The sequence below is a fragment of the Oncorhynchus tshawytscha genome, linkage group LG30 (genome assembly GCF_018296145.1).
Source record: "Oncorhynchus tshawytscha isolate Ot180627B linkage group LG30, Otsh_v2.0, whole genome shotgun sequence".
Taxonomy (NCBI): Eukaryota; Metazoa; Chordata; class Actinopteri; order Salmoniformes; family Salmonidae; genus Oncorhynchus; species Oncorhynchus tshawytscha.
This window is the reverse complement of record NC_056458.1, coordinates 12808476-12836016: the sequence shown is the minus strand read 5'-3', so window position 1 is coordinate 12836016 and position 27541 is coordinate 12808476. Positions and strand designations below refer to the sequence as shown.

Genomic DNA, 27541 nt, shown 5'->3' with positions numbered 1-27541 from the left:
TACTGTACACATCCACAGACAGACAGACAGACAGACAGACAGACAGACAGACAGACACACACACACACACACACACACACACACACACACACACACACACACACACACACACACACACACACACACACACACACACACACACACACACACACACACACACACACACACACACACACACACACACACACACACATTACACATACACGTAAACACGCACACAATTGTGGTCAGTTGCTATTTCGTTTCCATCAACGGCAACTTCTTCTCTGGCAGTAAATGAACCACTCCATAGCACTATGGTACTAAGCTCTGGTCACCCCCTAATTGGCCCAAGCTCCCATTAAACACTATGTACATTAACCAGAAATACATGGAATGCCTTGTGATAGGCCAGACACCTGCCACAGAGTTATCCCTATGGTATTCTACTTCCTGGTGGAGCTCAGCTGTTTTATCTAGACCTGTGCATCCATCAGTGTCAACTCTAATATTGGGTTTCCCCGGCTCCCAATAGGCACCTAATGTTTTTGTTTACGCAGTTTATGTTTTCAGACTTGTGTACTCACAGGCCCTCGCTTGGTGTTGCTCTCTGACATTCTCCTGCCAAACTGCGTGAAAGCAATTTCAGTGTTACATGCACCCAGCCTATTAAAATGCCTCAGCATGATGACATACGTCTGCAGCTTTGCTCTCTCACTCCCCCCGGTGGACTGGGATCTGACTTCAGACCAGCAGACAAGGAAAAAAGTCTCAAAATCCAGTTTTCCACCAAATTCTGCTCTGTCCCCAAGTCTAATCCTCCATACAATACTTCACACTCAAACAGACCTCCCGGTGTTCTGTGGTGAAATATTAATCCATGATGCACCACAGAAACAGAAAGTGGTGAATTCCTCTTCAGTCTTTCAGAAGGATGAGGATTGTACACAAGGGGAGGTATTGGCTGAGGACTGGCCATGTTGACTGCTAATTGAGAGACCTCATGTTGTCTGTCTGTTCCTCTCTGTCTGCCAACTCTGCCAGATCCCCTATGAAGATTCGCTGCCAAACACACACCTCCATGTCCTGCAGGTAGCGGACTGGAATGGCTGGGCCGGGCTGGAGGGATGGACTATTCTCTCAGTGTGGAGAGTTAATCATTTTTACGCTGCTACTCTCTGTTTATTATCTGTGCATAGTCACTTTACCTCTTCCTACATGTACATATTACCTCAATTACCTCGACTAACCGGTGCCCCTGCACATTGACTCTGAACCGGAACCCCCTGTATGTAGCCTCGCTACTGTTATTTTATTGTTGCTCCTTAATTATTTGTTATATTTATTTTATTTGTTCTTCTTCTTAAAACTGCATTGTTGGTTAAGGGCTTGTAAGTAAGCATTTCACGGTAAGGTCTACACCTGTTGTATTCGGCGCATGTGACAAATAACATTTGATTTGATCTGATTTGAAAAGCTGGGCATGGCTGGCCTGGTATTGCTGTATATGCGTGAACTGCCCAACCAGACAGGCCTGGTCACAGTGAGTGTAATGAGCTTTATGAGGCAGTCTCTGTCCTCTCCTCTCACTGGGCAACGTTGCTTCCATGTCATTTCAACCCCCAAAATCGATGTGATGACATTGAGTCAACGTGGAAAACTACTTGATTTTGCAAAAAAGTCATCAGCGTAAGGGCAACGTCTTTTTTTCACCCAACTTTGAACCGAAATGACGTGGTAAAATGTTTTGTTGATTTCACTTTGAATTCACGCTAGATGACATCTCAACCAAATGAAATCAAAACTAGATGTTGAACTGACGTCTGTGCCCAGTGGGCTGTCTGTCTGTCTGTAGGAGAACTCTACTGGGCAGCTGGCGCTACACTGTGCTACATCTGATCCAGCTGGGAGATGGAGAGATAAGTAAACCAGGAGAGAGGGGGTGCTGTGAGTGAGGGGGGGATATGGTGAGATAGGGTAATAGAGGGAGGTAGTTGGATGGTGTGATTCAGGCCCTGATGTCAGAGTGCTGATGAGAGATGTGCGGGAAGTGCGACACATGAAGCATATCTGATCTGCTCCAGTAGCCCATCTGGGGGCCTCCGGCAAAGAGCTGCCCTCCAGGCAAGGCCATTTATCCCACAGCCAGAGCAGCCCAGGCTGGCTCTGTTGCTGACATGCACACACACACATACACACACGCATACACACACACACACACACACACACACACACACACACACACACACACACACACACACACACACACACACACACACACACACACACACACACACACAGATTGGACACAGTTTTTTCCCATTTACTTAGATTATTACAGTGTGGCTGACATGTTCAATGGAAGATTATTACAGTGTGGCTGACATGTTCAATGGAACAAAATAAACAAATCCAGTTTACTTTCAGTTTATTTCCATCCTTAGTGTGATTGTCACCTCCTTCGTGTCACTTTTTCCCAAGAATAATGTTTATGGCAAATGTACAGTTAATGTTGTGGGAATAGCAACAATCCCAAGCTGTCTCTCTCATTCTCTCTCTCGCCACCTCTTATCCTACTTTCTCCCCTCTCCTTATCTGCTTCATTGGCCACACTTACGACAGGCGTAAAGAGTATAGGGAGAGTGCTTGTAGCGTTCATATTGCCCTCATTTTGGTGGATGAGAGAGCATAAATTTGATCTGGATAACTCTTCCCTCAGTGAAGCGGGAGGGAGCGGGAGCCATTGAAGCTAATGACAGTACTTTATTCCCCATCACTCTGTTGGCTCCCCTGGCTGTCCTGCTCTGCCTTAGGCCCTGGGCTGATTACACAGGCAGATTGATGCCTGTCATCAGTTCCCTGGGAATTGGAAAAGGATTCTACTCTTGACGCTCTCTGTGACAAGTCAACGATTGAACTAGTAGTCTGGTCCCGTGTGGCTCAGTTGGGAGAGCGTGGTGTTTGCAACACCACAGACGTGGGTTCAATTCCCACAGGGGACCAGTGAGAAGGAAAAAAAGTACGTGTATGAATGCACTGCATAAGAGTGTCTGCTAAATTATTCAAATGTAAATGTTTTATTGTCTCTAAACCCATAGAACCTGCAGTCAGCTACACTAACCTTCATCTTGGAGTGTTTCAAACACCATAAGGTCAATGGTAGGCTTGGTCAGTTGGCTTGAGGAGTAGATTTATTCTTAGAAGGGATTGGTTCTTGCCGTTGCTTTTCATCTGTCCTGATTGGATGGTCATAGCCATTGAGATCAGTGGAGGAGAGGGAGAAAGGGAGGAGAGAGAGGAGACAGTGAAATTAGTCAGGGAGCTAGAGGAGGTCTTTCCGTCAGATAAGAGGGCGATGCTCCATCTGTATTCACACAGTACTCTCCATCCTCTCTTCTCCCCATTCCTCGCTTTGTGTGCTTGCGTGCACATACTACTTACTGTATGTGTCATTAGAATGTACAGTACATGCTTTCATCACAGAGAATAAGACACAGACCCCAGAGGTGAACCCAGCAGAAGAAGCTTACTGGAGTGTCTTATGTACTGTAATTTACATACTCTATCATATGTAGGGTTGCAATAAATTACCTGGTTTTTCCAGAAATCCCGGTGTGCGGATCCAGGAATCAGCAGGGAATAAGAAAGATATCAGGAAACCTCCAACCAGGATTTCTGGCAACCCTAATCATATGGCATATGGGTTACATTTATGATAGATCAAAGTTATCACCGTACACAGAACCAGGCCGTACATACTTAAAAAATATATATTAGATTAATTGGAATTTATTGAGCTATTTGATACTGACAGAAAGCGACACCTGTGCATTTTCCATTTTATAACAGGGTTGGGGTGAATTCCATTTCAATTCCAGTCAATTCAGGAAGTACACTGAAATTCCAATTAGTTTCATGGGTTTTCATTGGTTTTCAATTGTGAATTGACTGCATTTGAAAGGGAATTGACCCCAACCCTGTTATAAAATGGAAAATGCACAGCTGATGCTTTCTGACAGTTCTCATTATTCAGTACTTCAGACAAATAATAAAGGTCAGCGAAGCATAAAAGTATTAAAAGTATATTTTATTGATCAAACGCCCTTTCTGTTTTCTGACAGCAAACTTCCACGATGAGCTACCCATAGCCCATTCATTTGCATGCTTTGCTTTGCTGTCAGGACGCTACATATTTTTTTGCAATGAATTATTGTTTAGTCAGTGGAGGTACACCAGTCATCTCTTAGGATTCCTAGAGGTTTCACTTTTGACTCCCTCTTCTTGGGTTCATGACTGTTTAGGGTTAGTCCATCTCTATCGCAGTAGGTACATTACTCTAACACCCTGTACAGCTGTCATGCTAATGGTGGTGCTCCGTGCCTCTGCCTTGGTTCCGCTCCAGCTAAAGGTTGTGTCTGATGAGGTTATTGGAGCCATTGAGCAACAGTTTGTTCAAAGCCTGTCTGAAGGACGGCGGCTCGATGAGCTGGAACACGGATAGAAGCCATAATAAATGAAAATAAAAGTTTTGGTTCCACTTAATGACGCCAAAGGGCAGATGGAGGGTGTCTGGATGAAAGGGGAGGGCAGGTGTTTCAACTCAATGAACTGTTATCCTTTCCACTCTAAGGCTGTTGCCTGCCGGAGCTTTTGAAGGGACATCTTGCTCTTCACATAAGGGTATGTCAAAGCCACGGATCCTCAACCAACACTTTCACTTTTATAAAGGCAATTACTGTCTGAGGGAAGAGAATGTGGGATTTTCTTTGTTAAAGATTCCACTTTTCTTTCCGTGTGTGCTTTTCATTCTTTTGTTTTCTATTATTTTATAGAATCCGACATGCCAATCAAAGTTTCCACTCGCAGTACTATGCTTATTTTTCACTTCTCCGTGCTCTCATTCTTCTTCATTCTTTCCGTATCACCCTGTCCCACCTGCACCATATCCTAACCAGCAGTAGGCAGCCATATATACAGTGGGGTCCAAAATGTTGATAAAGATGAGCAATAATGACTGTTTAAAATATACAATTCAAATAATGAAATTATATGATTTTATTCTAATAAAATAGAATAAAATCATATAATCATAAAAATCATAAAAATGTTGTTAAAAAAGTTAAGACTAACCTCTCACCTTTACCAATAACAGTGGGGGTTAGCATGTCTTGGGGTTATGATCTTTGACCCTCTAACGTTCTCACTCTTCGTTATTCACGATTCATTCTTGATTATCCGTAATCATGGTAGCATCCACATTAAATTACAAGTGTTTAGAAACATACTCTATTCTTCTTAACAATAAAAGTAACTCCAAAATGACACAATACATTATTTACCATTAATTTCAATAGTGCACAAAATAATCTTAAACAACCAAAACAAACTGCAAAAATGCCTCCAACAAGTCTGTAGAGTCAGAAGCTTGATCATTGTAGTCATTGTATGCTAGGAATATGGGACCAAATCCTAAACTTTTGACTACTTTAAGTATTACTTGTTCAACAACATCTCTTTCTCTGAGCAATTGTATTAGTATAGTTTTGAGCATACAATATAGCTCAGTATTTGAATTATTTATTTGATACAGTCATTATTGCTCATCTTTACAAATGGTGTCAATCATTTTGGACCCCACGGTATAGAGCCCACTTGGCAGACGTCAGTGTAATGAACACGAGGGAGACAGAGAGCTGCTTTCAAGCGCAGAGTGCAACAGGTGTTTAACGAAAGGGACCGTAGGAGGAGACAGGTAGCTGGGTCCAGGGGCAGGCAGAAGATCATACACAGGAGGAGACAGGTAGCTGGGTCCAGGGGCAGGCATACGCGGTAGGTCCAAAAATGGCAACAGTACAGGCAGGCACAGGAGGAGAGACGGACGGGGAAAACCAGCGCTCCGAAAAAAAAGTGTCTCAAAACAAACAATACCTCACAGTGGTGGGGTGCAAGTAACTGAAGTAAATAGTGTGGGATGATGACATGCAGGTGTGTGAACAGGTGATTAGAATTCTGGTGATTGGGATCTGGAGAGGGAGCTGGAAAGTGGGCTGCAGACGTTACAGTCAGTTCAACCTCTATTTTTCGTATTTACATTTAGTTGTCAGCTAACGTCAATTCAATGTGAAATAAAAACAAATGCCACCATGTCATTGGATTTAAGTTAAAAGTTGGGTGAAAAAAAATACGTTGACGACTTTTTGCAAATCCAATCAGTTTTCCACATTGATTCAACATCGTCACATTTCATTTTTTGGTAAAAATGACATGGAAACAACATTGATTCAGACAGTTTTTTGCCCAGTGAGAGAGTTGGGCCAGGTTTTAGAATGGCTGCCATGTTAGCACATTTATTCTCAAAATGTTGGTGATGTAACAATACTAGAGCACCTCCAACAATTCCCTATGAAATGACGACCCGCTGTAAAGAAGTTAAGTAGAGCACCGAAATGAACAGACGTTTTTATGGTTTAGCATTGGGGATAATGTTAATACAAGTCTGTACAGTGTTGTAGTGCCAATAAATTGCATATCTGCTTTCACTGGACATCTTCATCGGCTTTGAAAACCATCAGAAACAAACAGCGCGAAGCAGAAGCTTCAATTATCACTAAGCAAACGACTATGAAGGAGAAAGTGGCACTCTCGAAATGTTGAGAAAGAAACAGCATTGGCACAACTCTCTCGATTCAGAGCAATCTGAATGTATTCAGACTGCTTCACTTTTTCCACATTTTGTTACGTTACAGCCTTATTCTAAAATGTTTCTAATCGTTTTTTTCCACCCTCATCAATCTACACACAATACTCCATAATGATGATGTATTAAAGATTAAAAATTGAAATATCACATTTACAAAGTATTCAAATCAAATTGTATTAGTCACATGCGCTGAATACAACAGGGAAACAGGGAAATGCTAAATTATGAGCCCCCTAACTAAAATACGAGTAAGAAATAAAAAGTAACAAGTAATTAAAGATCCGCAGTAAAATAACAATAGTGAGACTATACACAGATTAGATGATTAGATGTTCAGGAGTCTTATGGCTTGGGGTTAGAAGCTGTTTAGAAGCTTCTTGGACCTAGACCTGGTGCTCCGGTACCGGTTTCCATGCGGCAGCAGAGAGAACAGTCTATGACTAGGGTGGCTGGAGTCTTTAACAATATTTAGGGCCTTCCTCAGACACCGCCTGGCATAGAGGTCCTGAATGGCAGGAAGCTTGGCCCCAGTGATGTACTGGGCCCTACGCACTACCCTCTGTATTGCCTTGCAGTCCGAGACCGAGCAGTTGCCATACCAGTCAGGATGCTCTCGATGGTGCAGCTGTAGAACCTTTGATCTGAGGACGTATGCCAAATCTTTTCAGTCTCCTGAGGGGGAATAGGTTTTGTCATGCCCTCTTCATGACTGTCTTGGTGTGCTTGGACCATGTTGGTTGGTTGATGATGTGGACACCAAGGAACTTGAAGCTCTCAACCTGCTCCAGTACAGCCCCGTCGATGAGAATGGGGGCGTGCTCGGTCCTCTTTTTCCTGTAGTCCACAATCATCACCTTTGTCAAGGATGATTCAGACCCTTTACTCAGTACTTTGTTGAAGCACCTTTGGCAGCGATTACAGCCTTGAATCTTCTTGGGTATGACACTACAAGCTTGGCGCACATGTATTTGGGGAGTTTCTCCCATTCTTCTCTGCAGATCCCCTCAAGCTCTCTCAGGTTGGTTGGGGAGCGTCACTGCCCAGTTATTTTCAGGTCTCTCCAGAGATGTTCGATCGGGTTCAAGTCCGGGCTCTGGGTGGGCCACTCAAGGACATTCAGAGACTTGTCCCGAAGCCACTACTGCATTGTCTTGGCTGTGTGCTTATGGCCGCTGTCCTGTCTGAGGTCCTGAGCGCTCTGGAGCAGGTTTTAATAAAGGATCTCTCTGTACTTTGCTCTGTTCATCTTTCCCTCGATCCTGATTAGTCTCAAAGTCCGTGCAGCTGACAAACATTGCCACACCATGATGCTGCCACCACCATGCTTCACTGTATGGTGGTGGCAGATTTCCTCCAGACGTGATGCTTGGCATTCAGGCCAAAGAGTTCAATCTTGATTTCATCAGACCAGAGAATCTTGTTTCTCATGGTCTGAAAATCTTTAGGTGCCTTTTGCAAACTCCAAGCGGGCTGTCATGTGCCTTTTTCTGAGGAGTGGCTTCTGTCTGGCCACTCTACCATAAAGGCCTGATTGGTGGAAGACTGCAGAGATGGTTTTCCTTCTGGAAGGTTCTCCCATCTCCACAGAGGAACTCTGGAGCTCTGTCAGAGTGACCATCAGGTTCTTGGTCGGATTCTTGGTCCCCTCCCTGACCAAGGACCTTCTCCCACGTTTGACTCTTGGTGGTTCCAAACTTCTTCCAAATAAGAATGATGGAGGCCACTGTGTTCTTAGAGACTTTCAATGCTGCAGAAATATTTTGGTACCCTTCCCATGATCTGTGCGTCGGCACAATCCTGTCTTGGAGCTTTACGGACAATTCGTTCGACCTCATGGCTTGGTTTTGCTCTGACATGACCTGTCAAGTGTGAGATCTTATATAGACAGGTGTGTGCCTTTCCAAATCATGTCCAATGAATTGAATTTGTCGAAGGTGGACTCCAATCAAGTTGTAGAAACATCTCAAGGATGATCAATGGAAGCAGGATGCATCTGAGTTCTATTTTGAGTCTCATAGCAAGGGGTCTGAATACTTATGTAAATAAGGTATTTCTGGTTTTTGTTTTTAACACATTTGCAAACATTTCTAAAAACCTGTTTTCACTTTGTCATTATGGGGTGTTGTGTGTAGATTGATGAGGAAAAACATGTATTTAATCCATTTTAGAATGAGGCTGTAACGTAACAAAATGTGGTTAAAGTGAAGGGGACCGAATACTTTCCGAATGCACTGTATATTACTCTGCCTCAGACCATTGCTCATTCTGACTCATAATGATCCAGGTCCCTAGCTACAACAGCTTGGCCAGCCCAGTCATTTAAATGAGTTCACTATGCATTCAATCCATCTTCAAGACCTCCTAAGGAGGGGATGAGAAAGCCTGTTGCGTAGAGCCGTCTTGTGATGGCAACAATGTAACTTCAGACAAGAGGAAGGCCACTATAGATGTTTTTGTTGTCTAATGCCTCTGTCGAATAATAAGGAAATTAAGGCCTGGATATTAGAGGATTGGTGCCAATCAGAGCTTGCCTGAAGCCTGATTAGTCTCCCAGTCCGTGCAGCTGACAAACATTGCCACACCATGATGCTGCCACCACCATGCTTCACTGTAGGGATGGTGCCAGGTTTCCTCCAGACGTGATGCTTGGCATTCAGGCCAAAGAGTTCAATCTTGGTTTCATCAGACCAGAGAATCTTGTTTATCATGGTCTGAAAATCTTTAGGTGCCTTTTGCAAACTCCAAGCAGGCTGTCATGTGCCTTTTACTGAGGAGTGGCTTCTGTCTGGCCACTCTACCATAAAGGCCTGATTGGTGGAGGACTGCAGAGATGGTTTTCCTTCTGGAAGGTTCTCCCATCTCCACAGAGGAACTCTGGAGCTCTGTCAGAGGGACCATCGGGTTCTTGGTCGGGTTCTTGGTCCCCTCCCTGACCAAGGACCTTCTCCCACGTTTGACTCTTGGTGGTTCCAAACTTCTTCCAAATAAGAATGATGGAGGCCACCGTGTTCTTAGAGATTTTCAATGCTACAGAATTTTTTTTGTACCCTTCACCAGATCTGTGTGTTGGCACAATCCTGTCTCTGAGCTTTACGGACAATTCTTTCAACCTCATGGCTTGGTTTTGCTCTGACATGCACTGTCAAGTGTGGGATCTTATATAGACTGGTGTGTGCCTTTCCAAATCATGTCCAATCATTTGAATTTACCACAGGTGGACTCCAATCAAGTTGTAGAAACATCTCAAGGATGATCAATGGAAACAGGATGCATCTGAGTTCAATTTTGAGTCTCATAGCAAAGGGTCTGAATACTTATGCAAATAAGATATTTCTGTTTATTGTTTTTAATACATTTGCAAACATTTCTAAAAACGTTTTCACTTTGTCATTATGGGGTGTTGTGTGTAGATTGATGAGGAAAAACATGTATTTAATCCATTTTAGAATAAGGCTGTAATGTAACAAAATGTGGTTAAAGTGAAGGGGACCGAATACTTTCCGAATGCACTGTATATTACTCTGCCTCAGACCATTGCTCATTCTGACTCATAATGATCCAGGTCCCTAGCTACAACAGCCTGGCCAGCCCAGTCATTTAAATGAGTTCACTATGCATTCAATCCATCAGCAAGACCCCCTTAAGGAGGGGATGAGAAAGCCTGTCGCGTAGAGCCGTCTTGTGATGGCAACAATGTAACTTCAGACAAGCGGAAGGCCACTATAGATTTTTTTTGTTGTCTAGTGCCTCTCTAGAATAATAAGGAAATTAAGAGCTGGATATTAGAGGATTGGTGCCAATCAGCAGCTTCCCTGGAGCCTATCCCGTTCTGCCTGATTAGTTCCCCTTCTCTCTCTCTCTCTCTCTCTCTCTCTGCTCTGATGCCGTACGGGGGAGAAATCCCTGTGGTTTTTCACTCTTTGTCTTGCCGTAAAAAAAGAAAGACATGGAATGTACACAATGTACTGTACAGGATGTCAGTGCTAAGCAGAGGTTTCTTCCAATCAGAATGTCGCCCAACATAACATTTCCTTTGGCTGAGAGGGTTGAAAGGAATTGTTAAAAGATTCCCTCAGTAGGATCAGATAGAGTGAGACAGAAATTCAGGTATTACGCTGCAGAGCTGCTCTACAATTTCTCTGATTGCCTCAATCGATTTTTTTGTTCTCACCTTAACCAACTCTCTTTAACAATCTCTCTGTCTGTGGCTGAAGAAGAGTTCTTCTAGTGAAGCATTGTATTTTTCTATGCCTCATTCTATCCTACCTTTGCTATGTGGTGTTTAGCACCCAATCCAAAGTTCTTGCAACCAGTCCATGGTGAGACAATCAGGGATTTTCTCTCTGCCAGTCAAATGCAGTCAGTGCCAGAAAGTCTCTAAGCAGAGCACAGCCAAGAAGAATCCAATAAAACAAAATACTGCCTGGATTAGAGTTTTTTAAGAGGCACAAAAACAATCCTTAATTGCTTTGCTATTCTGCAGTCTTATTCAGGTCAGGATTTCAAATCTGCTGTCGTCAGGTTGACTGTCTGCCGCATCCTAAAAAATAGATCCAGGCTATTGCTGTGGAATAGCAATCCTAGATATTTTAAATGAGGTCTCCGAGGCTTGACATTTCCTTCATCGCTTAGCTCTCTCTGTGTCAGATCTCCACTGCCCCTGTGTAGCCCTTTCCCACACTATTACTTTGTGGAGGATACAGACGCGAACCCTCATAAGCTGTTTAGTTGAAACAGTCATTTTCAGTTTGTTTACTTAGCTACCGTTTAGCTTTCACATTATGCCAAGCCTGATGATACACTGGAGAAACAGACTTCTGCCTCATGTACTTTAAGCAATCCATTCTCCTCTTTTCACACCCTCTCTAGTCTCATCACTCATTGTCCTGTAGACCTTGGTGTATTGTTCTTGACTGATCCCTGTATCTATGGGTAAAGCCAGTCATTCCCCCATCACACAGTCCCAGAATGGGCATGTCTGTCAGGATCACATCTATCTGACAGTGAAGCAGCACTCTGTCAGCCTCCCACTCCCGTCTCCCGTCTCTCTCAGGGACACTTAGATTAGTCGGCATATTACATTTACGCCTGATTGGTAAAGTCCTTCAACCACTCAAAGTCCTTGAATACTCCATCCCTCAAAAATAGAAATCCCTGAACTTTTAATTGGTTTGTTCAACAGAATGTGTTGATCTGGGAAAAATGGTCACTTTAAGTTCACAGTTTAGGTTCACTGTACCATATGCGTATGTGTGTTTCTGCATGTCCCTCCACCTGCTCAGCCAATGACTAGGTTGAAGGATGGAAGGTGCTTCAGAAGGGGAAAGCATCCCATCTCCTCTGACCAATAGCTTTAGCATATACAGTATGGACCCTTTACATTGGTCATTATGCAGATGATAGGAGGTGACCTTCACTATCGCCACAGGAGGACACAGCTAAACAGGGCATAGAGAATGGAAGTATTGAGCCATGCTCTCTTAAACTAGACCCTCCACCATGGACCACTACTCACAATCACCAATTGCAAAGAGAGGTTCCTTAGTATGTGTGCCATTTTAATGTTTGTTTCACACTGTTGTATGTCTGCTGTGATACTGGTTTGAGAGTGGATTGAGATCATTCAGATCATCAATTAGCCTAGCAGCTCTGACTCTGAGTGTAAAATCACCATGGTGATGTTTCCTGTCTGTCCTCACTGGGTAATGTTTCCCTGAACATTGATCCGCTATTGATCTGAGCATGAGAAACCCTGGTTTACCCGGGGGGGATCAACTCCCACTCTCCACTCTCACTAAATATTCCCACTGAAGGGCAGGAGCTGTACGGTCACTGACCAACCTCCATGTTCTTTCTGTTCATACAGAGAGGGAGAAATTGAGAGAGAGAGAGAGAGAGAGAGAGAGAGAGAGAGAGAGAGAGAGAGAGAGGGAAAGAGAGGAGGAGAAAGAGAGCGAGATGAATAGTTGAAGAGATTTGAAGAAGTATATAGTCTTTCACGGCTATGCTCTGATCATTAGCTACATGACAATCCAGTTCGGAAAGGGAGATGATTATGGAAAAACAAAATAATGAATGCCTCTCACATAGTTTTCAGAAGTCTGCTTGCGATCGTATATATATTCCTTTCGTGACTTCCTTTACATTTCTCAAGGCTTCCGTCAATACATTTTTTTGGGGGCAATCATGTGTCTTGGGTTGGAGGAGGCAGGCTCATGTGTACAGTCAGACTTTATGAAGATCTCCCTTTACATCTTTTATTCTCTCTAGTTTGTGCGAGATGTCAAATGTGTTTAGTTTGCTTTTAAGAGCAGCTTGGGCTGCTCCTGTTGTGACAGAATAAGGCTACAAGGAAATGTTTCCCACTCCTAACCCAGAACATCAAAATACCTTTGAATTGCTTCTGTCACCCAGGAAGATTAATGACTGGTGTTGAGTCTGTCAGTAAAATGTAACGCTATGTGTCAGCTCTCTGTCAGCCCGAGAGAGGCTTTGTAAAGAAATTGTTTACTCTGCCTCTTGAATGGTGCGATCAAACTTTTTTATTATGGCACACACCATGGCAGCAGTAAAAGCACTCTGCATCTCTGCTTTAGCAAATGCTACATTGACTTATACGCCTTCTGGCTGGGACTGATGGGGGATGCAGTGCTGCTGCAAATGCTGAGACCATTCAGATTTTCAGAGCTAATGTTGATTCCATTTCCCATTTGTAATGTATGAATGTGTGTTTCTTGGTATGGGAGTCATTTCAGGATCAATAGAAACAAAGGGATATTGCAAGTGAGAACATCTGGCCTCGGGGCAGAAATAATTAAGCATCTATTCGTTATGCATTGAAATCAACCAACCTCATGATCAATCCTTCCAAAATGACTATGCAATTTTTGGAAAACACGAGCATAACAATTGAATTGCGCATTAATAATGAATCTGCAACTCAAGACATTTTGGGACAGACAGAGAGTTGGCAAAGAGACAGAGATGAAAAGAGAATTGATGGTTGTTTACTCTAAACTGTCACCACATCATTCCGGTGATACTAGACTCCATTTGGACATATTTGTAGACATAAGGGCTATATTCCAGCTCATTGCCTTGAGCCCATCTAAACTAGTTTATAAACGTAATAATGTTCTAGTCTTCAAAACAAGAGTATCTGCTGTATTTCACTTGCACAGTAAAGTATTATATACAGTTGAAGTCGGAAGTTTACATACAACTTAGCCAAATACATTTAAACTCAGTTATTCACAATTCCTGACATTTAATCCGAGTAAACATTCCCTGTCTTAGGTCAGACAGGATCACCACTTTATTTTAAGAATGTGAAATGTCAGAATAATAGTAGAGAGAAGGATTGATTTCAGCTTTGATTTATTTCATCGCATTCCCAGTGGGTCAGAAGTTTACATACACTCAATTAGTATTTGGTAGCGTTGCCTTTACATTTTTTAAAAACTTGGGTCAAACGTTTCGGGTAGCCTTCCACAAGATTCCCACAATAAGTTGGGTGAATTTTGGCACAGCTGGTGTAACTGAGTCAGGTTTGTAGGCCTCCTTGCGCACACACGGTCTTTCAGTTCTGCCCACAAATGTTCAATAGGATTGAGGTCAGGGCTTTGTGATGGCCACTCCAATACCTTGACTTTGTTGTCCTTAAGCCATTTTGCCACAACTTTGGAAGTATGCTTGGGGTCATTGTCCATTTGGAAGACCCATTTGTGACCAAGCTTTAACTTCCTGACTGATGTCTTGAGATGTTGCTTCAATATATCCACATACTTTTCCTGCCTCATGATGCCATCTATTTTGTGAAGTGCACCAGTCCCTCCTGCAGCAAAGCACCCCCACAACATGATGCTTCCACCCCCGTGATTCACGGATGGGATGGTGTTCTTTGGCTTGCAAGCCTCCCCCTTTTCCCTTAAAAAATAACGATGGTCATTATGGCCAAACAGTTCTATTTTTGTTTAATCAGACCAGAGGACGTTTCTCCAAAAAGTACGAGCTTTGTCCCCATGTGCAGTTGCAAACCGTAGTCTGGCTTTTTTTTAATGGCCATTTAGGAGCAGTGGCTTCATCCTTGCTGAGGGGCCTTTCAGGTTATGTCGATATAGGACTCGTTTTACTGTGGATATAGATACTTTTGTACCTATTTCCTCCAACATCTTCACAAGATCCTTTGCTGTTGTTCTGGAATTGATTTGCACTTTTCGCACCAAAGTACGTTCATCTCTAGGAGACAGAACGCATCTCCTTCCTGAGCGGTATGACGGCTGCGTGGTTCCATGGTGTTTGTACTTGTGTACTATTGTTTGTACAGATGACCATGGTACCTTCAGGCGTTTGGAAATTGCTCCCAAGGATGAACCAGACTTGTAGAGGTCTACAATTTTTTTCTGAGGTCTTGGCTGATTTCTTTTGATTTTCCCATGATGTCAAGCAAAGAAGCACTGATATTGAAGGTAGGCCTTGAAATACATCCACAGGTACACCTCCAATTGACTCAAATTATGTCAATTAGCCTATCAGAAGCTTCTAAAGCCATGACATAATTTTCTGGAATTTTCCAAGCTGTTTAAAGGCACAGTCAACTTAGTGTATGTAAACTTCTGACCCACTGGAATTGTGATACAGTGAATTATAAGTGAAATAATCTGTCTGTAAACAATTATTGGAAAAATTACTTGTGTCATGTACAAAGTAGATGTCCTAACCGACTTGCCAAAACTATAGTTTGTTAACAAGAAATTTGTGGAGTGGTTGAAACCAACCTAAGTGTATGTAAACTTCTGAATTCAACTGTATTTCCTTGCATCACAGATTCATGCTTTTCAGCTTCCAGTTTGTGTGGCTAAAATACACTCCACTAGAGAGGAAAAGGGGATACCTAGTCAGTTTTACAACGGAATGCATTCAACTGAAACGTGTCTTCCGCATTTTACACAACCCCTCTGAATCAGAGAGGTGCGGGGAGCTGCCTTAATTGACATCCATGTCTTCGGGGCATGGGGAACAGTGGATTAACTGCCTTGCTCAGTGGCAGAATGACCGATTTTTACCTTGTAGCCTGGCGGGTAGGAGCGTTGGGCGGTAACCGAAAGGTTGCTGGATCGAATCCTAGATATTTGCTTTTCTGTCAGTATTTTCAGCTCTGTTGCTTACACTGCCTCTTTGGGTGCCGTAGCTTCAAGAACCCCCCTGCTCTGGGATATCTCACTCATTTTCTGTCTGTGTCAACAACACCCTTTCATCTCTCCCCATGTGAAGTGTGCTTGCAGCTCTCCCGCCTCGTTAAAACAAACTGCCACCCACAGAGCGCAAGCTAATTAAGGTGTCAAAATAGTCTCCAGATCCATGTGTGTTTGCACACGGACACACATAGTAATTCTGGACATCATTTAGCATCGGGAGATGGCTAAATGATACAGTTCAATAAGTACCAAGGAATTCCTTTTTGGATTTTTTGGGGGAAAGGCAATGATGTCCATAGAGCATCAGTGGTTTTGTTCAGTGTGTCTTAATTGCCTTGGTGAAACGATTCATTCTCACCATTTCGCTTGCTCATGCTCCAAGTCACAGTTCTTGATAGAGAGATCCAGTCCAAGAAATGGGAAAAGAAAGGAGAATGAAAAGGTGAAGATAGAGATGATTGGAGAGATGTACCAGGAAAAGAGAGAAAATAGGAGATGGTATGAGGGAGAGGGTGTCAACCTGTGAAAGAGCGTGAGGTGGAAAATAGATCGAAATCAACTGTGGTAACTGTCCCTGGGCAGCCATGCAGGCCCTGGGCGTGTTGGCTGTTGTACATTGTCCTGTGGTGGGTCTGCTTGCCACAGAGCCATCTCTGCCTGTATTTACTCTGACCAGGCTTCCCTCCAGCACTAAACACAGCCAGTTCAGAGGGGAGTTGTGCCCAGATGTCACCAAGCGGCTAGATAATGCAGCATGTGTTTGTGACATGAAGTAGAGATGGAGTGTTCTGGACAACTGAGAACAGTCAGAGCAGAGCTGGGAGATGTAGGGTGAATGGCTTTGTTTGATCTCTTTTTAGTCTACTGTAGCCCAATATAAACAGTAGTTACTGTAACTACAGGATAATGCATACAATATGAATGAATGCTGTCTTATCTATTTCTGTAACAACTCATTCAGGCAGGCAGCAAACCAAAACACTGCCAACAGTTCAACCTGGGTTCAGTTTTCTCTGCTATAAGTTACAGTTGTGTTCAACTGGCAAGCTGGAATCTGCTTGAGAGCACACAGCTCAAGTAGAGCATTGTGTTTCTTATGATTTAACTATTTTGTGAGTATTGTTTTTGATCGTATGATCGGTTTTGCTGGTCTGTAGAAGTCCATTTTTTAAAAACATTTCACCCCGTTGGATTTGTAAAGGGTTTGTTTATCCTAGTGCTACTGACGTGGAGTTTGTGTTTGTGGTTCATTTCTTCCTTACCTCACATTGCTGGTAACTCCAACTGACTAAAAAAAGGTGGTAGAGATGTTGTCTCTCACCAGTACCAGGATGATTGGATCCCCTGGATCGCTGTATTTTTCCCTCTGAAAAATATCAAAGCAAAGTCATTTCTACAAGATCTAAAACTGTGAGTCAACGTCTCCATTTGAAAGGCTTCGGACAGTCCTGCTCACAAAAAGGTGTGCAAACATCTTCGTTTGACTCCTCACTGTCAACCCTAAAACTACCATTCAGCCACAGGGAGAGTTAGTATAATCCATAATACTTAGCGTCTAAAGTGTGTGTAGTAACACCTAGCATCAGTGCACAGTGTCAAGAGGAAAATTCAATTACAATGGCAGATAAGTCTCTGGAGGGAAGCTCAGGTCTGTTTAGGAATTGAATTGCACTCTGAAATTGTGATCATTATTATCGACCAAAATCGGATTCTCCTTAGTCATGGCGTGATTATTTCTAACAACAGCGTGGATTCACCATTGCTAATCAAATCTTGGAGGGCGCATTAAGCATCCGCTTACATGGCTTTGCCTCAAACTATTTTATTTAGGTAAGCATCTAAAGTTGAGAGCTGTAAAGAGTTCCTCTTTTATTTTCTCAGAGGATAGTGACATTGGGAAGTTTGAGATAAATGTCACACTTACAGTACATGTGTAGCCTAGCGGTTACAAAACTGTGAACCATATTTTGTCATTCATCTTGGGTTAAATTTAGACATTAGACACTTCATAATCACAAAAATTACTCACTATACATTCATCCTACTGAATAGTTGTATCTCTCTATTTGTGACCGACCGGCTCGATTCGGTCTTATGTAGCAACTTTGAAATGTTTTTTTTTTTACATTGGATAAAAGTAGAGACTCAGAGCTAGAAATCATACACTACAGTTTATCAACAATGGCAAAGTAATTCTGCTTCGAAAGTTGATAAAGTTGTTAGTCCACTTTTGAGATAATGGCCCTTGAATGTTTTGGTACACCTACTGGAGCGTTTTTCTTTGTCTACACCCATTCAGCATCATTCACACCCTCTTAAGCCTTAGCCCCACCCATCTCTTCACATGTGATGCCATGTGCTAAACAGATTCATTACGGGAGTGTACAAAACAACAAACGATTTCATCCATTTAAAAATTAATTTAGTATAGGTCAATCTAGCAAACCAGGCAACTTTCTAAATAATGTTTTGGTTAGTTTCTAGCTTGTTAGCTAGCTAGCTAACATGACGTTAACTGGCTAGCCAGTTCAAATAATGATCATATCATAAAGCTGACATCATCTTAACTTTAGCTCATTTGTATTCATTATTACAGAAAAATACTCACAACAAGATCATTATTTTCAAGTTAATGGCGAGCTAATTACAGAAAACAGCTTACGGCTGTGATGAAATAAAAGCAGGGCATTCTACTGGAGAAATTTAGAACTTGGACACTGCCTCATTGGCCTAACGTTATATACTAATATAAAAAAACTTGATTTCCCCCTCATACTTCAGCTTTTTAACCTCACTGACTTTGGTGCAGGTCATATTGTTCTTCACATTCCTGTCTCTAGTAAACACACGCCACTGTATATCAAATCAAATATATTGTTTAGACATGTAGGTAGCTAGCTAGCTAGCTAAACAATAAACTATAATCCCAACTCATAACGCTAAAGCTAACCACCTAGGTTCAATGTTAAATAGCTAGCTAACATTAGGCTATAACTAGCAAAGCAAATGGATCTGAGATAAAAATGATATTACTACAGAGATCATACACATAAAGTTAGCTAGCGAGCCATCCAGCCAGCTAACATTAGCTAGCTAGCTAACAGTACGCTTTAACTTGCAATAAACATTTTTTCTGCCAAAATTAGAAACGTATAATATCTGAAAATGTAGCTAGCTAGACTCTCTTACCTGTATACATGTATGAACGCTTCTCCCTCTGTTACGGATGCCATGGATGCCATGGTTTGAAGATGCAATTCAGAGACAAATGTTTTATTCAACAGCCTTTGTGTGTTCTTTTTTTTGACTTCATCTGTATATTTGCAATCAAATGCCTGAATTTTCTAAATTTCCTTTGCTATCCTACTCCACCGGGAATTCCACTGATTTCAAAACTTGAAGTGGAGAGTGGAGAGCATTTGCAACATTATCACAGTTCTTCGTGATATCTTTCAAAAAAGCCACGTTAGAAAGGATTATCAACACATACTGTGCAGCTCATATTATAGACAGAAGCATGCTACATGCAGCCCAAACCCGAACTCATCTCTCGGCATGTCCAGTCCATCCATTATCTCAGCCAATCATGGCTAACAGGAAGGTTCATGACTTTTTCCGTTCCGTATTTACAGATGGCATACAAGTTTGGTATTAAGGCAAATAAAGTTTACATGTTCCAGATGGCATTACTGCTAAAAAACGCATTTTGATAAAAAACTAGGTTTTTGTTCAAATGCCTCCCCTGTAAAGTAGTGACGCGCGACATGCACCTAGTTTCCTGAAACTAGTCACATTTGTCCACGCAGCACAACCATAAGTGTTGAAACTGTCAAGGACAATTAGTATATAAAATCCCAGCAGCATATCCTACTCTTTACGACAGATAAGGCAGTATTACATCAGAGAGCTTTTGTAAGCCCTTTATTTCCATTTCACTGAGGTCCTACTCTGATAAAAGACAAGAGAAGTAGCCGTTATCACTGCTGTGCCATATCAATCTCTTCACACTGCCTGTTGTTTAGGCAGTTGTGTCTGGGGTTTTGGAGACAATCACAGTAGCTAGATAACACACCTTTCTCCATTTTCAAAGTGTTTTTCCACTACAAGGATTGTGTGTTTTCTGTGCTTTATCATGGTTTACTTCTTTCTCTGGCATGTGGTTAAGGATTGTGGGTCAAGGGATTGTGTGTGTGTGTGCCAGTGTGCATGCATATGCAAACTAGGGGTAATCTACATTCTGAAAGTCATGCCATCCTTCAGCTAGAGTCTGTCCTTTAGAAAACTTGTGTCTTTTAATCTTTTATCTCAGAAGTCAGACGAATATTTACATTTTCTTGATGAAATTCTCCTTTCAGTTCTTTCCCTCGCTCTGGCTGTGATTGCAGAGCTTGTCTGCGATAATGAACACTCATGCTGACTTACTGCAGGCTTCACAGTGAGGACTGTCATTATTAATCTGTCACAAAACTTTTTAACGGCATTCCCTATACTAATGGAGATAAATGTAGAAGAGATGAAAGACGATCGTGTTGTTGCTCTTTATTAACCCTGAGAGACGTCCTCTGGTGTGTCTTCTGACACTTAAGCCGTCATTCCGGCAAAAAGGACCCACTTTCAAAAGCACTGTTCATTTCCAACCTTACTTCCTGAGAGCAAATATATTTAACACTGTGGTTTTGGATTCTTACAGAAATACTGTATGAGAGCAATTTGGAGCTATCATTATCATCCCTCCCACTTTTTGAATTTAGCACCCATACCCTGGGGCTTCCTGATTGCATCTTAACTGCTGCAGGTGGGAATAATTACTCTCTATGGCTCAGCCATTATTATATTTGGTAATCATGAGACATTCAGAGCAAAATCTTTACTTTGGCTAATTGGAAGAAGGAGGAATAAAGGTATTCAAATGAATCATCAAAGGGTTATCATGAGGGTTTTTTCCTGAAGGGCCTTTTCTAAGGGCCTCTTGTGGCAATTTGTCTACAGTAGTGGTTAGTTAATCAGGGTGGTTATTGTTCCACTTTACTCACTAGCCACTGCACTTAACCTTCTATGTAACAAGATATCCACTCATAATGCTCCTTACAGCCTGGTAAATGGGGGTCCCTAACCCTAGACTAAATCCTAGACTAACAGATTTTGCAATTACAACAGAGCCATATATGTATCCAATGTAGATTTTTGTTTTACTTATAAAAATGTCATGTAATATTTAGGAATCATGTTCTCTGGTATTATATTTCTCTTCTCGTATGCTCTAATACCTCCCTGTTGTTGGTGTGTTTCTCTCCAGTGTCTTCTCTAGAGAATGGAAATGTTGGGGGCCAGAGGAGAGTCGAAGCAGACAGCGGAGCCTTCACACACTCGTCCACACAGGACACAGAGAGTGAGATCCACCATTTTACCACAGCATCCTCCATGAACGTCCCCAACCACCGACCTGTCTTCAGAGGCTTCGCCCTACATGAACTCCTGCTCACTAAAGATTTCCAGGGGGACCAGCGGTTTTTCACAGACCATGGAGACGTGGAAGGACATCCCACAATGCCCGGCTCTGTTACTGCCTTTGAGGGGGGGGATGCCTCAACTCGCCTGGTGCCACATGAGGACGCCCCTGCCTTCTCTGACATTGCCACTACTGCCACGGTGGCTGCCACAACCCCCCTCACCATCTCTGCTTCCACAGACCCTGGGCTACTGGTGAGCATGGCTCAGAATAACCAGTTTGCCAAGGACAGGGAGGCAGAGAAGGTGGCAGTGACCACAGACTCCCTGACCACCCCTGTAGTGGCAACCACTGCCCCTACAGTCAGTGGCCGCAGCCCCAATGCCCCCCCCTTCCTGAATGGAAGCGCCTATGGTCAGGGGGAAGTTATCATGGAAGCCACCCTGCCCCCCCCTGTCCTGAACACCTCAATTAGGGTGGAGAAAGGTGAGTCAGGGGAACCAGGGGTAAAGAACAAAACAGACCCTGGCATCCAGCTCACCAAACTGACCGCCTTATCCACAGGAGAGGTGGATGAGGGAATGACCACCACAACCATCATCACAACCACCACCATCACCACCATGCAGACACCAGGTAACTTCTGTTTCTATTAGTCTCATACACACACACACAGTATAGAGTGAAGTAGAAGTATGTAAATCCAATTACATCCATTTGGCAACTGCTGCTTTTCTGTAATGGCCCTAATGCAATGGCTTTAGAGTAGCAGCTTTATTAATGCAGGTATCGTCAAATCACTTAAACTATCAACAGTTAAAAATGTACTCGGGGCTGTCCAATTCGAGGTGTCGTAGAAAAATGCACTCGCTTCCCCAATGTTGCAAATATTTTCACATGACCTTGAAGCGTTAGGTTCTAGGCACGCGAGGAAAAGCCACTAGGATCGGAGAGGAGGAGGCAGAGCGTGTGTTAAGCTTTCCTGAATAACCGGGCCTGCTGGGAGCATACAATATGTGACCACATTATTATAGGATGACTTGGGAGAATGATGATCTGCAACAGACAGCACATCTCAGTATCAAAACTTAAAATATATCCAGACTGGCCTGCAACTTTGCCTTTCTAGACCTAATAAACTGCCGAGGGCATACCCACGACTAATCCATATTGAATTAAATGATCAAATCACAGGGCTTTTGCATCGTTATTGAAGTGACATTTTCACTGCAGTTTACAGCCTAGAGTAGAACTTTCATTGCACTGTGGTGTTGTAGAATAGTTTAGGTAGGATAATTGTATTGTCCCCCTCTCCTGCATTTTTTTGTCTTCACTGTTCTTTTATGTGCAATGACGTACCAGGCCTCTCCACTTACATTGAAAATTGGTGCATCTTTGAATGATTTTATGTGTGGTATGATGCTAGTTAGCCTATTGCAGATCTGGAAAAACAATCCATCTACCACTATTGTCACTATGAATGTTGGATAGAGGGCAGGATAGACCGTTAGACTAGTATACTATATTGACTTATGGTATAGTAAAAGTTAACGCCCAGAAAAGCGTAGTGCAGAAGTACCAAAACACCTTGATATAGCAGATTACAAAATTTGGCTAGGATGGATGACATTATATAGTAAAACCTGCAAAAGGGTGAATGTAAACCAGGGGAAAAATGTACTTCTGCAAGACCCGATGCTGGAGATGAGAAGTAGGTACAGGGAGTGAACATTTAATTATCAACAGACATGGAACAGGACAGGAACAGCATCAGAACAGGGAGAATAAAACGACATGATGACAATAAATGCTGAAGCGGGGAACAGACAGATATAGGGGAGGTAATGAGCGCAGGTGATTGAGTCCAATGAATCACTGAAGCGCGTGACGAGGGAAACAGGTGTGTGTAATGATGGTGGCAGGAGTGCGTAGTGCTGGGTAGCCTAGCACCCACGAGCGCCAGGGAGGGAGAGCAGGAGCAGGCATGACAGTACCCCCCCTTTAGGGGCGCCACCCGGCGTCCCACCTGGGCGAGCCTGACTGGCCGTCCGAGGCATGGGCGCTGGACAAGCCGGCTGAGGGTGTAGAAGCCCGACGAATTGGCAGAGGCGTGGGAGCCTGGCAAACCAGCTAAGACGTGGGAGCCTGACGATCCGGTTGAGGCGTAATGCCTGAGGATCCCGCTGGGATGTGGGAGCCTAGCGAGCCAGCTGAGACATGGGAGCCTGATGATCCGACTGAGGCGTAAAAGTGCGTGACGAGGGAAACAGGTGTGCATAATGATGGCGGCAGGAGTGTGTAGTGATTGGCAGCCTGGCACCCTCGATGGAGAGAGGGAGCAGGCGTGACAACTTCCCTCTCCAGTGCCCAATAAAAAAAACACACAACCTTCCCAAATCCAAAGAAAAGAGTATGACAACCTGGGGTTGGAACCAAAACTATTTTACAATCACTTCATTTTGAACAGAACCATTATTTTTTTGTTCCATTCCACTGTTACAAATAAAAAAAAGTAACAGTTTATATCGTTCCTTTCTGTTACTTTTTAAACCTCTGAAATCATTTAAAAAAAACATTTACATTAACATTAAATTACACTACCAATCAGTGTGGATAGAGCAGCCTGCTTTTGAGCGTGCAAGCAATTTACACGCATTCGACAGATGAGTGTAGGGTGCGTGATGCGACTGAAATTTTGCTGGTGGGGAGAGTGCGAGAGAGGGTGGTGGAGAAGGCTTGGCTTGACACACTGAGCATCTTGTTATGACATGTATTATCTGAATTAGGCCCACAGAATTATACCTACAGAGGAGTGGCTTCTATGATGGAGCTATGAATATCTTTGAATGTTATTTTCCACACATAACGCAACAAAGTGCCTATGCAATTTCAGCAGGCAGGCTAGTAGACACTAGAATATGTTTTGGAGGGAAAGAGTAGGGCTTTGCATAGGCACTTTGTTCCGTTTTGTGAGGAAAATAATGTTATTAACTGGTTCCATGCATTTAAAATAATGGTTCTGTTCCGGAACAGTATATTTCACTTTCATTCACGGTTCTGATTTTGTTCCTCAAAAAAAATGTTGATTTTGTTCCATGACCGGTTCCAAACCCTGATGACAACCCTTAGCAGTAACCTAAAGTGGCCTGCATGACTGCCTCTCGTTTACAGTGTTTACTCAGATTTTAGTCAGAGTCTTGTACAGCGTGGCAGGAATAGCGTTGGAGAGGGCCAGTCAGTGTTTCTCATCCTTCCGTGCTGACAGCTCCTATTCATCTGGCACCCAGGATCACAAAGCTGATCATGCGGCAAACCAATCTGCAGAGGCTGGCTCCACCTGATCTGTGCTGCCTGGCTGTCCTCTCTAGTGGGTCTAGATGGCTGAGGGGCGGCGTGATCTCCAAGGCCCGGCTGAGAGGCAGGGAATCTGGGGAGTTAATGAGGGGGTTAGAGGGCCACTGAGACACAGATGGGCTGTCAGAGATGGATCAGTAGTCGGGGAAGAGGGATCACTTGTCTTTTCATTTCTCCTGTGCCAGGTCCCTGCACTGTGAATTTCACTGACCCCGAGGGCCACATCAAGATTCCACAGCAGCATTCTGCAGCGTTGTCGTCCGACCCTGGAGTGGATTGCACCTATGTGGTGACGGTCTACCTGGGATACGGGATTGAAGTACAGGTCAGTGAAAACAGGATACTGTCTAAGTTGTCCCTTTTATGGGGTTCACATCCATACACTTTCCCACATCTCAAGGTTTTAATGGAAACCTGCTCAGTGTGTTAATGTTAATGGAAATGAGAGGAGGGCTGTTAGGTCCAGGTTTGCCAATAGGCCTTGGGTTAGTGTTGCTGGACACACTGTTTTAGCACCACAATCCGCTCTCTCTAGCACTCTCTCTCTCTCGTCCCTACCTTCATTTAACCTAATTATCATGGCTGTCGTTAGAGCCAGCGGCTCTGATGAAGTGTTACACCTTTATGCTATTTTCAGCTGCCTAAATGCTAATGAGCTATGCATCTATTGGAATCTCAAACTAACATAACACTTCAGCTTGCTCATGAAACAAATGGCTCATGTCAACATTTATGAGTGCAGCTTATTTATGCCATTACAAAGCCTTGAGCTTCACATGACTTCAAGGAAAAATACAAGAAAAAAAATCAACTGCACTTCATGTTTAGCAAGTGTCTTACTTGTAACTAGAGTAGTTTCAAAATAAAACCATTATAGTTATTCCTGAAAATGTTCTCTTGGAGTGGTAAGGGGAAATCTGAATGCTTGTTGTGTTTCTATTCATTCATGTGGAACTTGTTATCTCTGGGCTGTCACAGCAACAGTCCCACCACAATCAATACAGACCCAGCAGCAGAGACACCACAGCACAGCGAAATGTTTAGTCAGCCGTAATTTCATAATGATCTATTGAGACACAATGGCCTACTAAAATTGTTTGCGAAAGCGTGGGTAAAAGACAAACCCCGAGTTCCATTTGCTAGCATGCATTCAGAGGGCCCTCACTTTGAATGCATCTCTTTCACTGCTCCCGTCTTGGCTGCATCCAATGTTTATCTATGGAAGCAGGCATCAGTCATTTTTTTCTCCAGGGAAGGAAGGGATGGTGCATCTATTTTCCCTAGCAAAAATAATAATAAGTTACTTAAATTGATGTATGTGGAGTCTACATTAAATAGGTCAAAATGCATTTAGATTAACTTAAATTTCCAGACAAAATGTATAATTATGTATCGCATTTAACAGTGAAGAGGCGACTCCGGGATGCTGGCCTTCTAGGCAGAGCTGATGCTCCAGATACTCAACTAGTCTAAATAAGGCCAGTTTAATTGCTTCTTTAATCAGGACAACAGTTTTCAGCTGTGCTAACATACTTGCAAAAGGTTTTTCTAATGATCAATTAGCCTTTTAAAATGATAAACTTGGATTAGCTAACACAACGTGCCATTGGAACACAGGAGGGATGGTTGCTGATAATGGGCCTCTGTACCTATGTAGATATTCCATAAAAAATAATCTGTTTCCAGCTATAATAGTCATTTACAACATTAACAATGTCTACACTGTATTTCAGATCAATTTGATGTTATTTTAATGGACAAAAAATTTGCTTTTCTTTCGAAAACAAGGAATTTTGTAAGTGACCCAAACTTTTGAACGGAAGTGTACTTTTTTGGGCTTATGCAAATCATCAGCCTGCGAAATTGGGCCATGATTAGTTCTTGGCTTCCCACAGACACACATGGTAATGGCTATTGAATGTTTACTTCCTTATTTTTCTGTCCTTCCTGCAAAACGATCTCCACATTACCCCTTCCCTGGCATTTCTAATACTCCAAACACCTCATTTAATACGAAAGACCTTGAATGGTTGAGCCTTTTCATCCCGCCGGGCTCTGGAGGGCTAAGATAAGTTTAGGTGGAGGGTGTTTGTTTGTATGTATGTTTTTCTCCTGCTTGGGGTTTTGGATCTATGCTAAGGTTAATGGCACGCACGCACACACACACACACACACACACACACACACACACACAAACACACACACACACACAACCGCGCTCTCAGGCAAGCTTTTGATATAGTAGCTCTTGTTCTCTCTAGCCCCTCCAGTGGACTCCTATCTCAGCAGGCAGTCTCTGTGTAGTGGAATGTAATGAAATGCTGGTGCTGGAAAGCATGCAGAGCCCTGTTTATCAACCCACATCACTGAGGCAGGTAGCCTGATGGGATGAATATGTCCATGTGAGGACCAACTGGACCCAGGGGCTAAAAGGCTCAGACCAGTGGATGAATGGGCAGAGGCCCTTGGACAAATGTGATAAAGGGCTGTACAGTCACATGCTAGGCCTAGTGTTCTCAGTTAGAGAGATAGAACAACTCAATAGACAGTCTCGCACCTCCCTCTCTGGTGACGGCAGATATTGATTGAAGCCAGGGCATGTGTTACCACTCCAAATCATCTGCCACTCAAGGAGGCTGTACTGTCTGCAGGATGTCACAGGATCAATCTGCCCAGGCTCTTAGGACTGTAATGAAATGGACATGTAAACCTGTGTAAACCTGTGTCATGACCGAGAATCCAAATAGGTCAGATCAGGTTTGCAATGAATAACTTCAATCAGACCCCCTTTCAATCGTAGAGGGGGTGAGGAAATAGCTAATGGGGATTGACACTCACGTCCTTTTGTAAATCAAAGCAGAA

The 27541-nt window shown here is 43.0% G+C and overlaps 1 protein-coding gene across 5 annotated transcripts in view; it reads left to right on the top strand.

Annotated features, from left to right (window-relative positions):
* Positions 1 to 27541, top strand: part of LOC112250279 (seizure protein 6 homolog) — a 204956-nt gene that overhangs the window by 72742 nt on the left and 104673 nt on the right. For all 5 annotated transcript variants that reach the window (XM_024420302.2, XM_024420304.2, XM_024420301.2 and 2 more), the window contains exons 2-3: positions 21173 to 21961; positions 24865 to 25004. In XM_024420302.2, coding sequence (XP_024276070.1) covers positions 21173 to 21961; positions 24865 to 25004 — 929 coding nt within the window. The remainder of the gene's footprint in view (positions 1 to 21172; positions 21962 to 24864; positions 25005 to 27541) is intronic.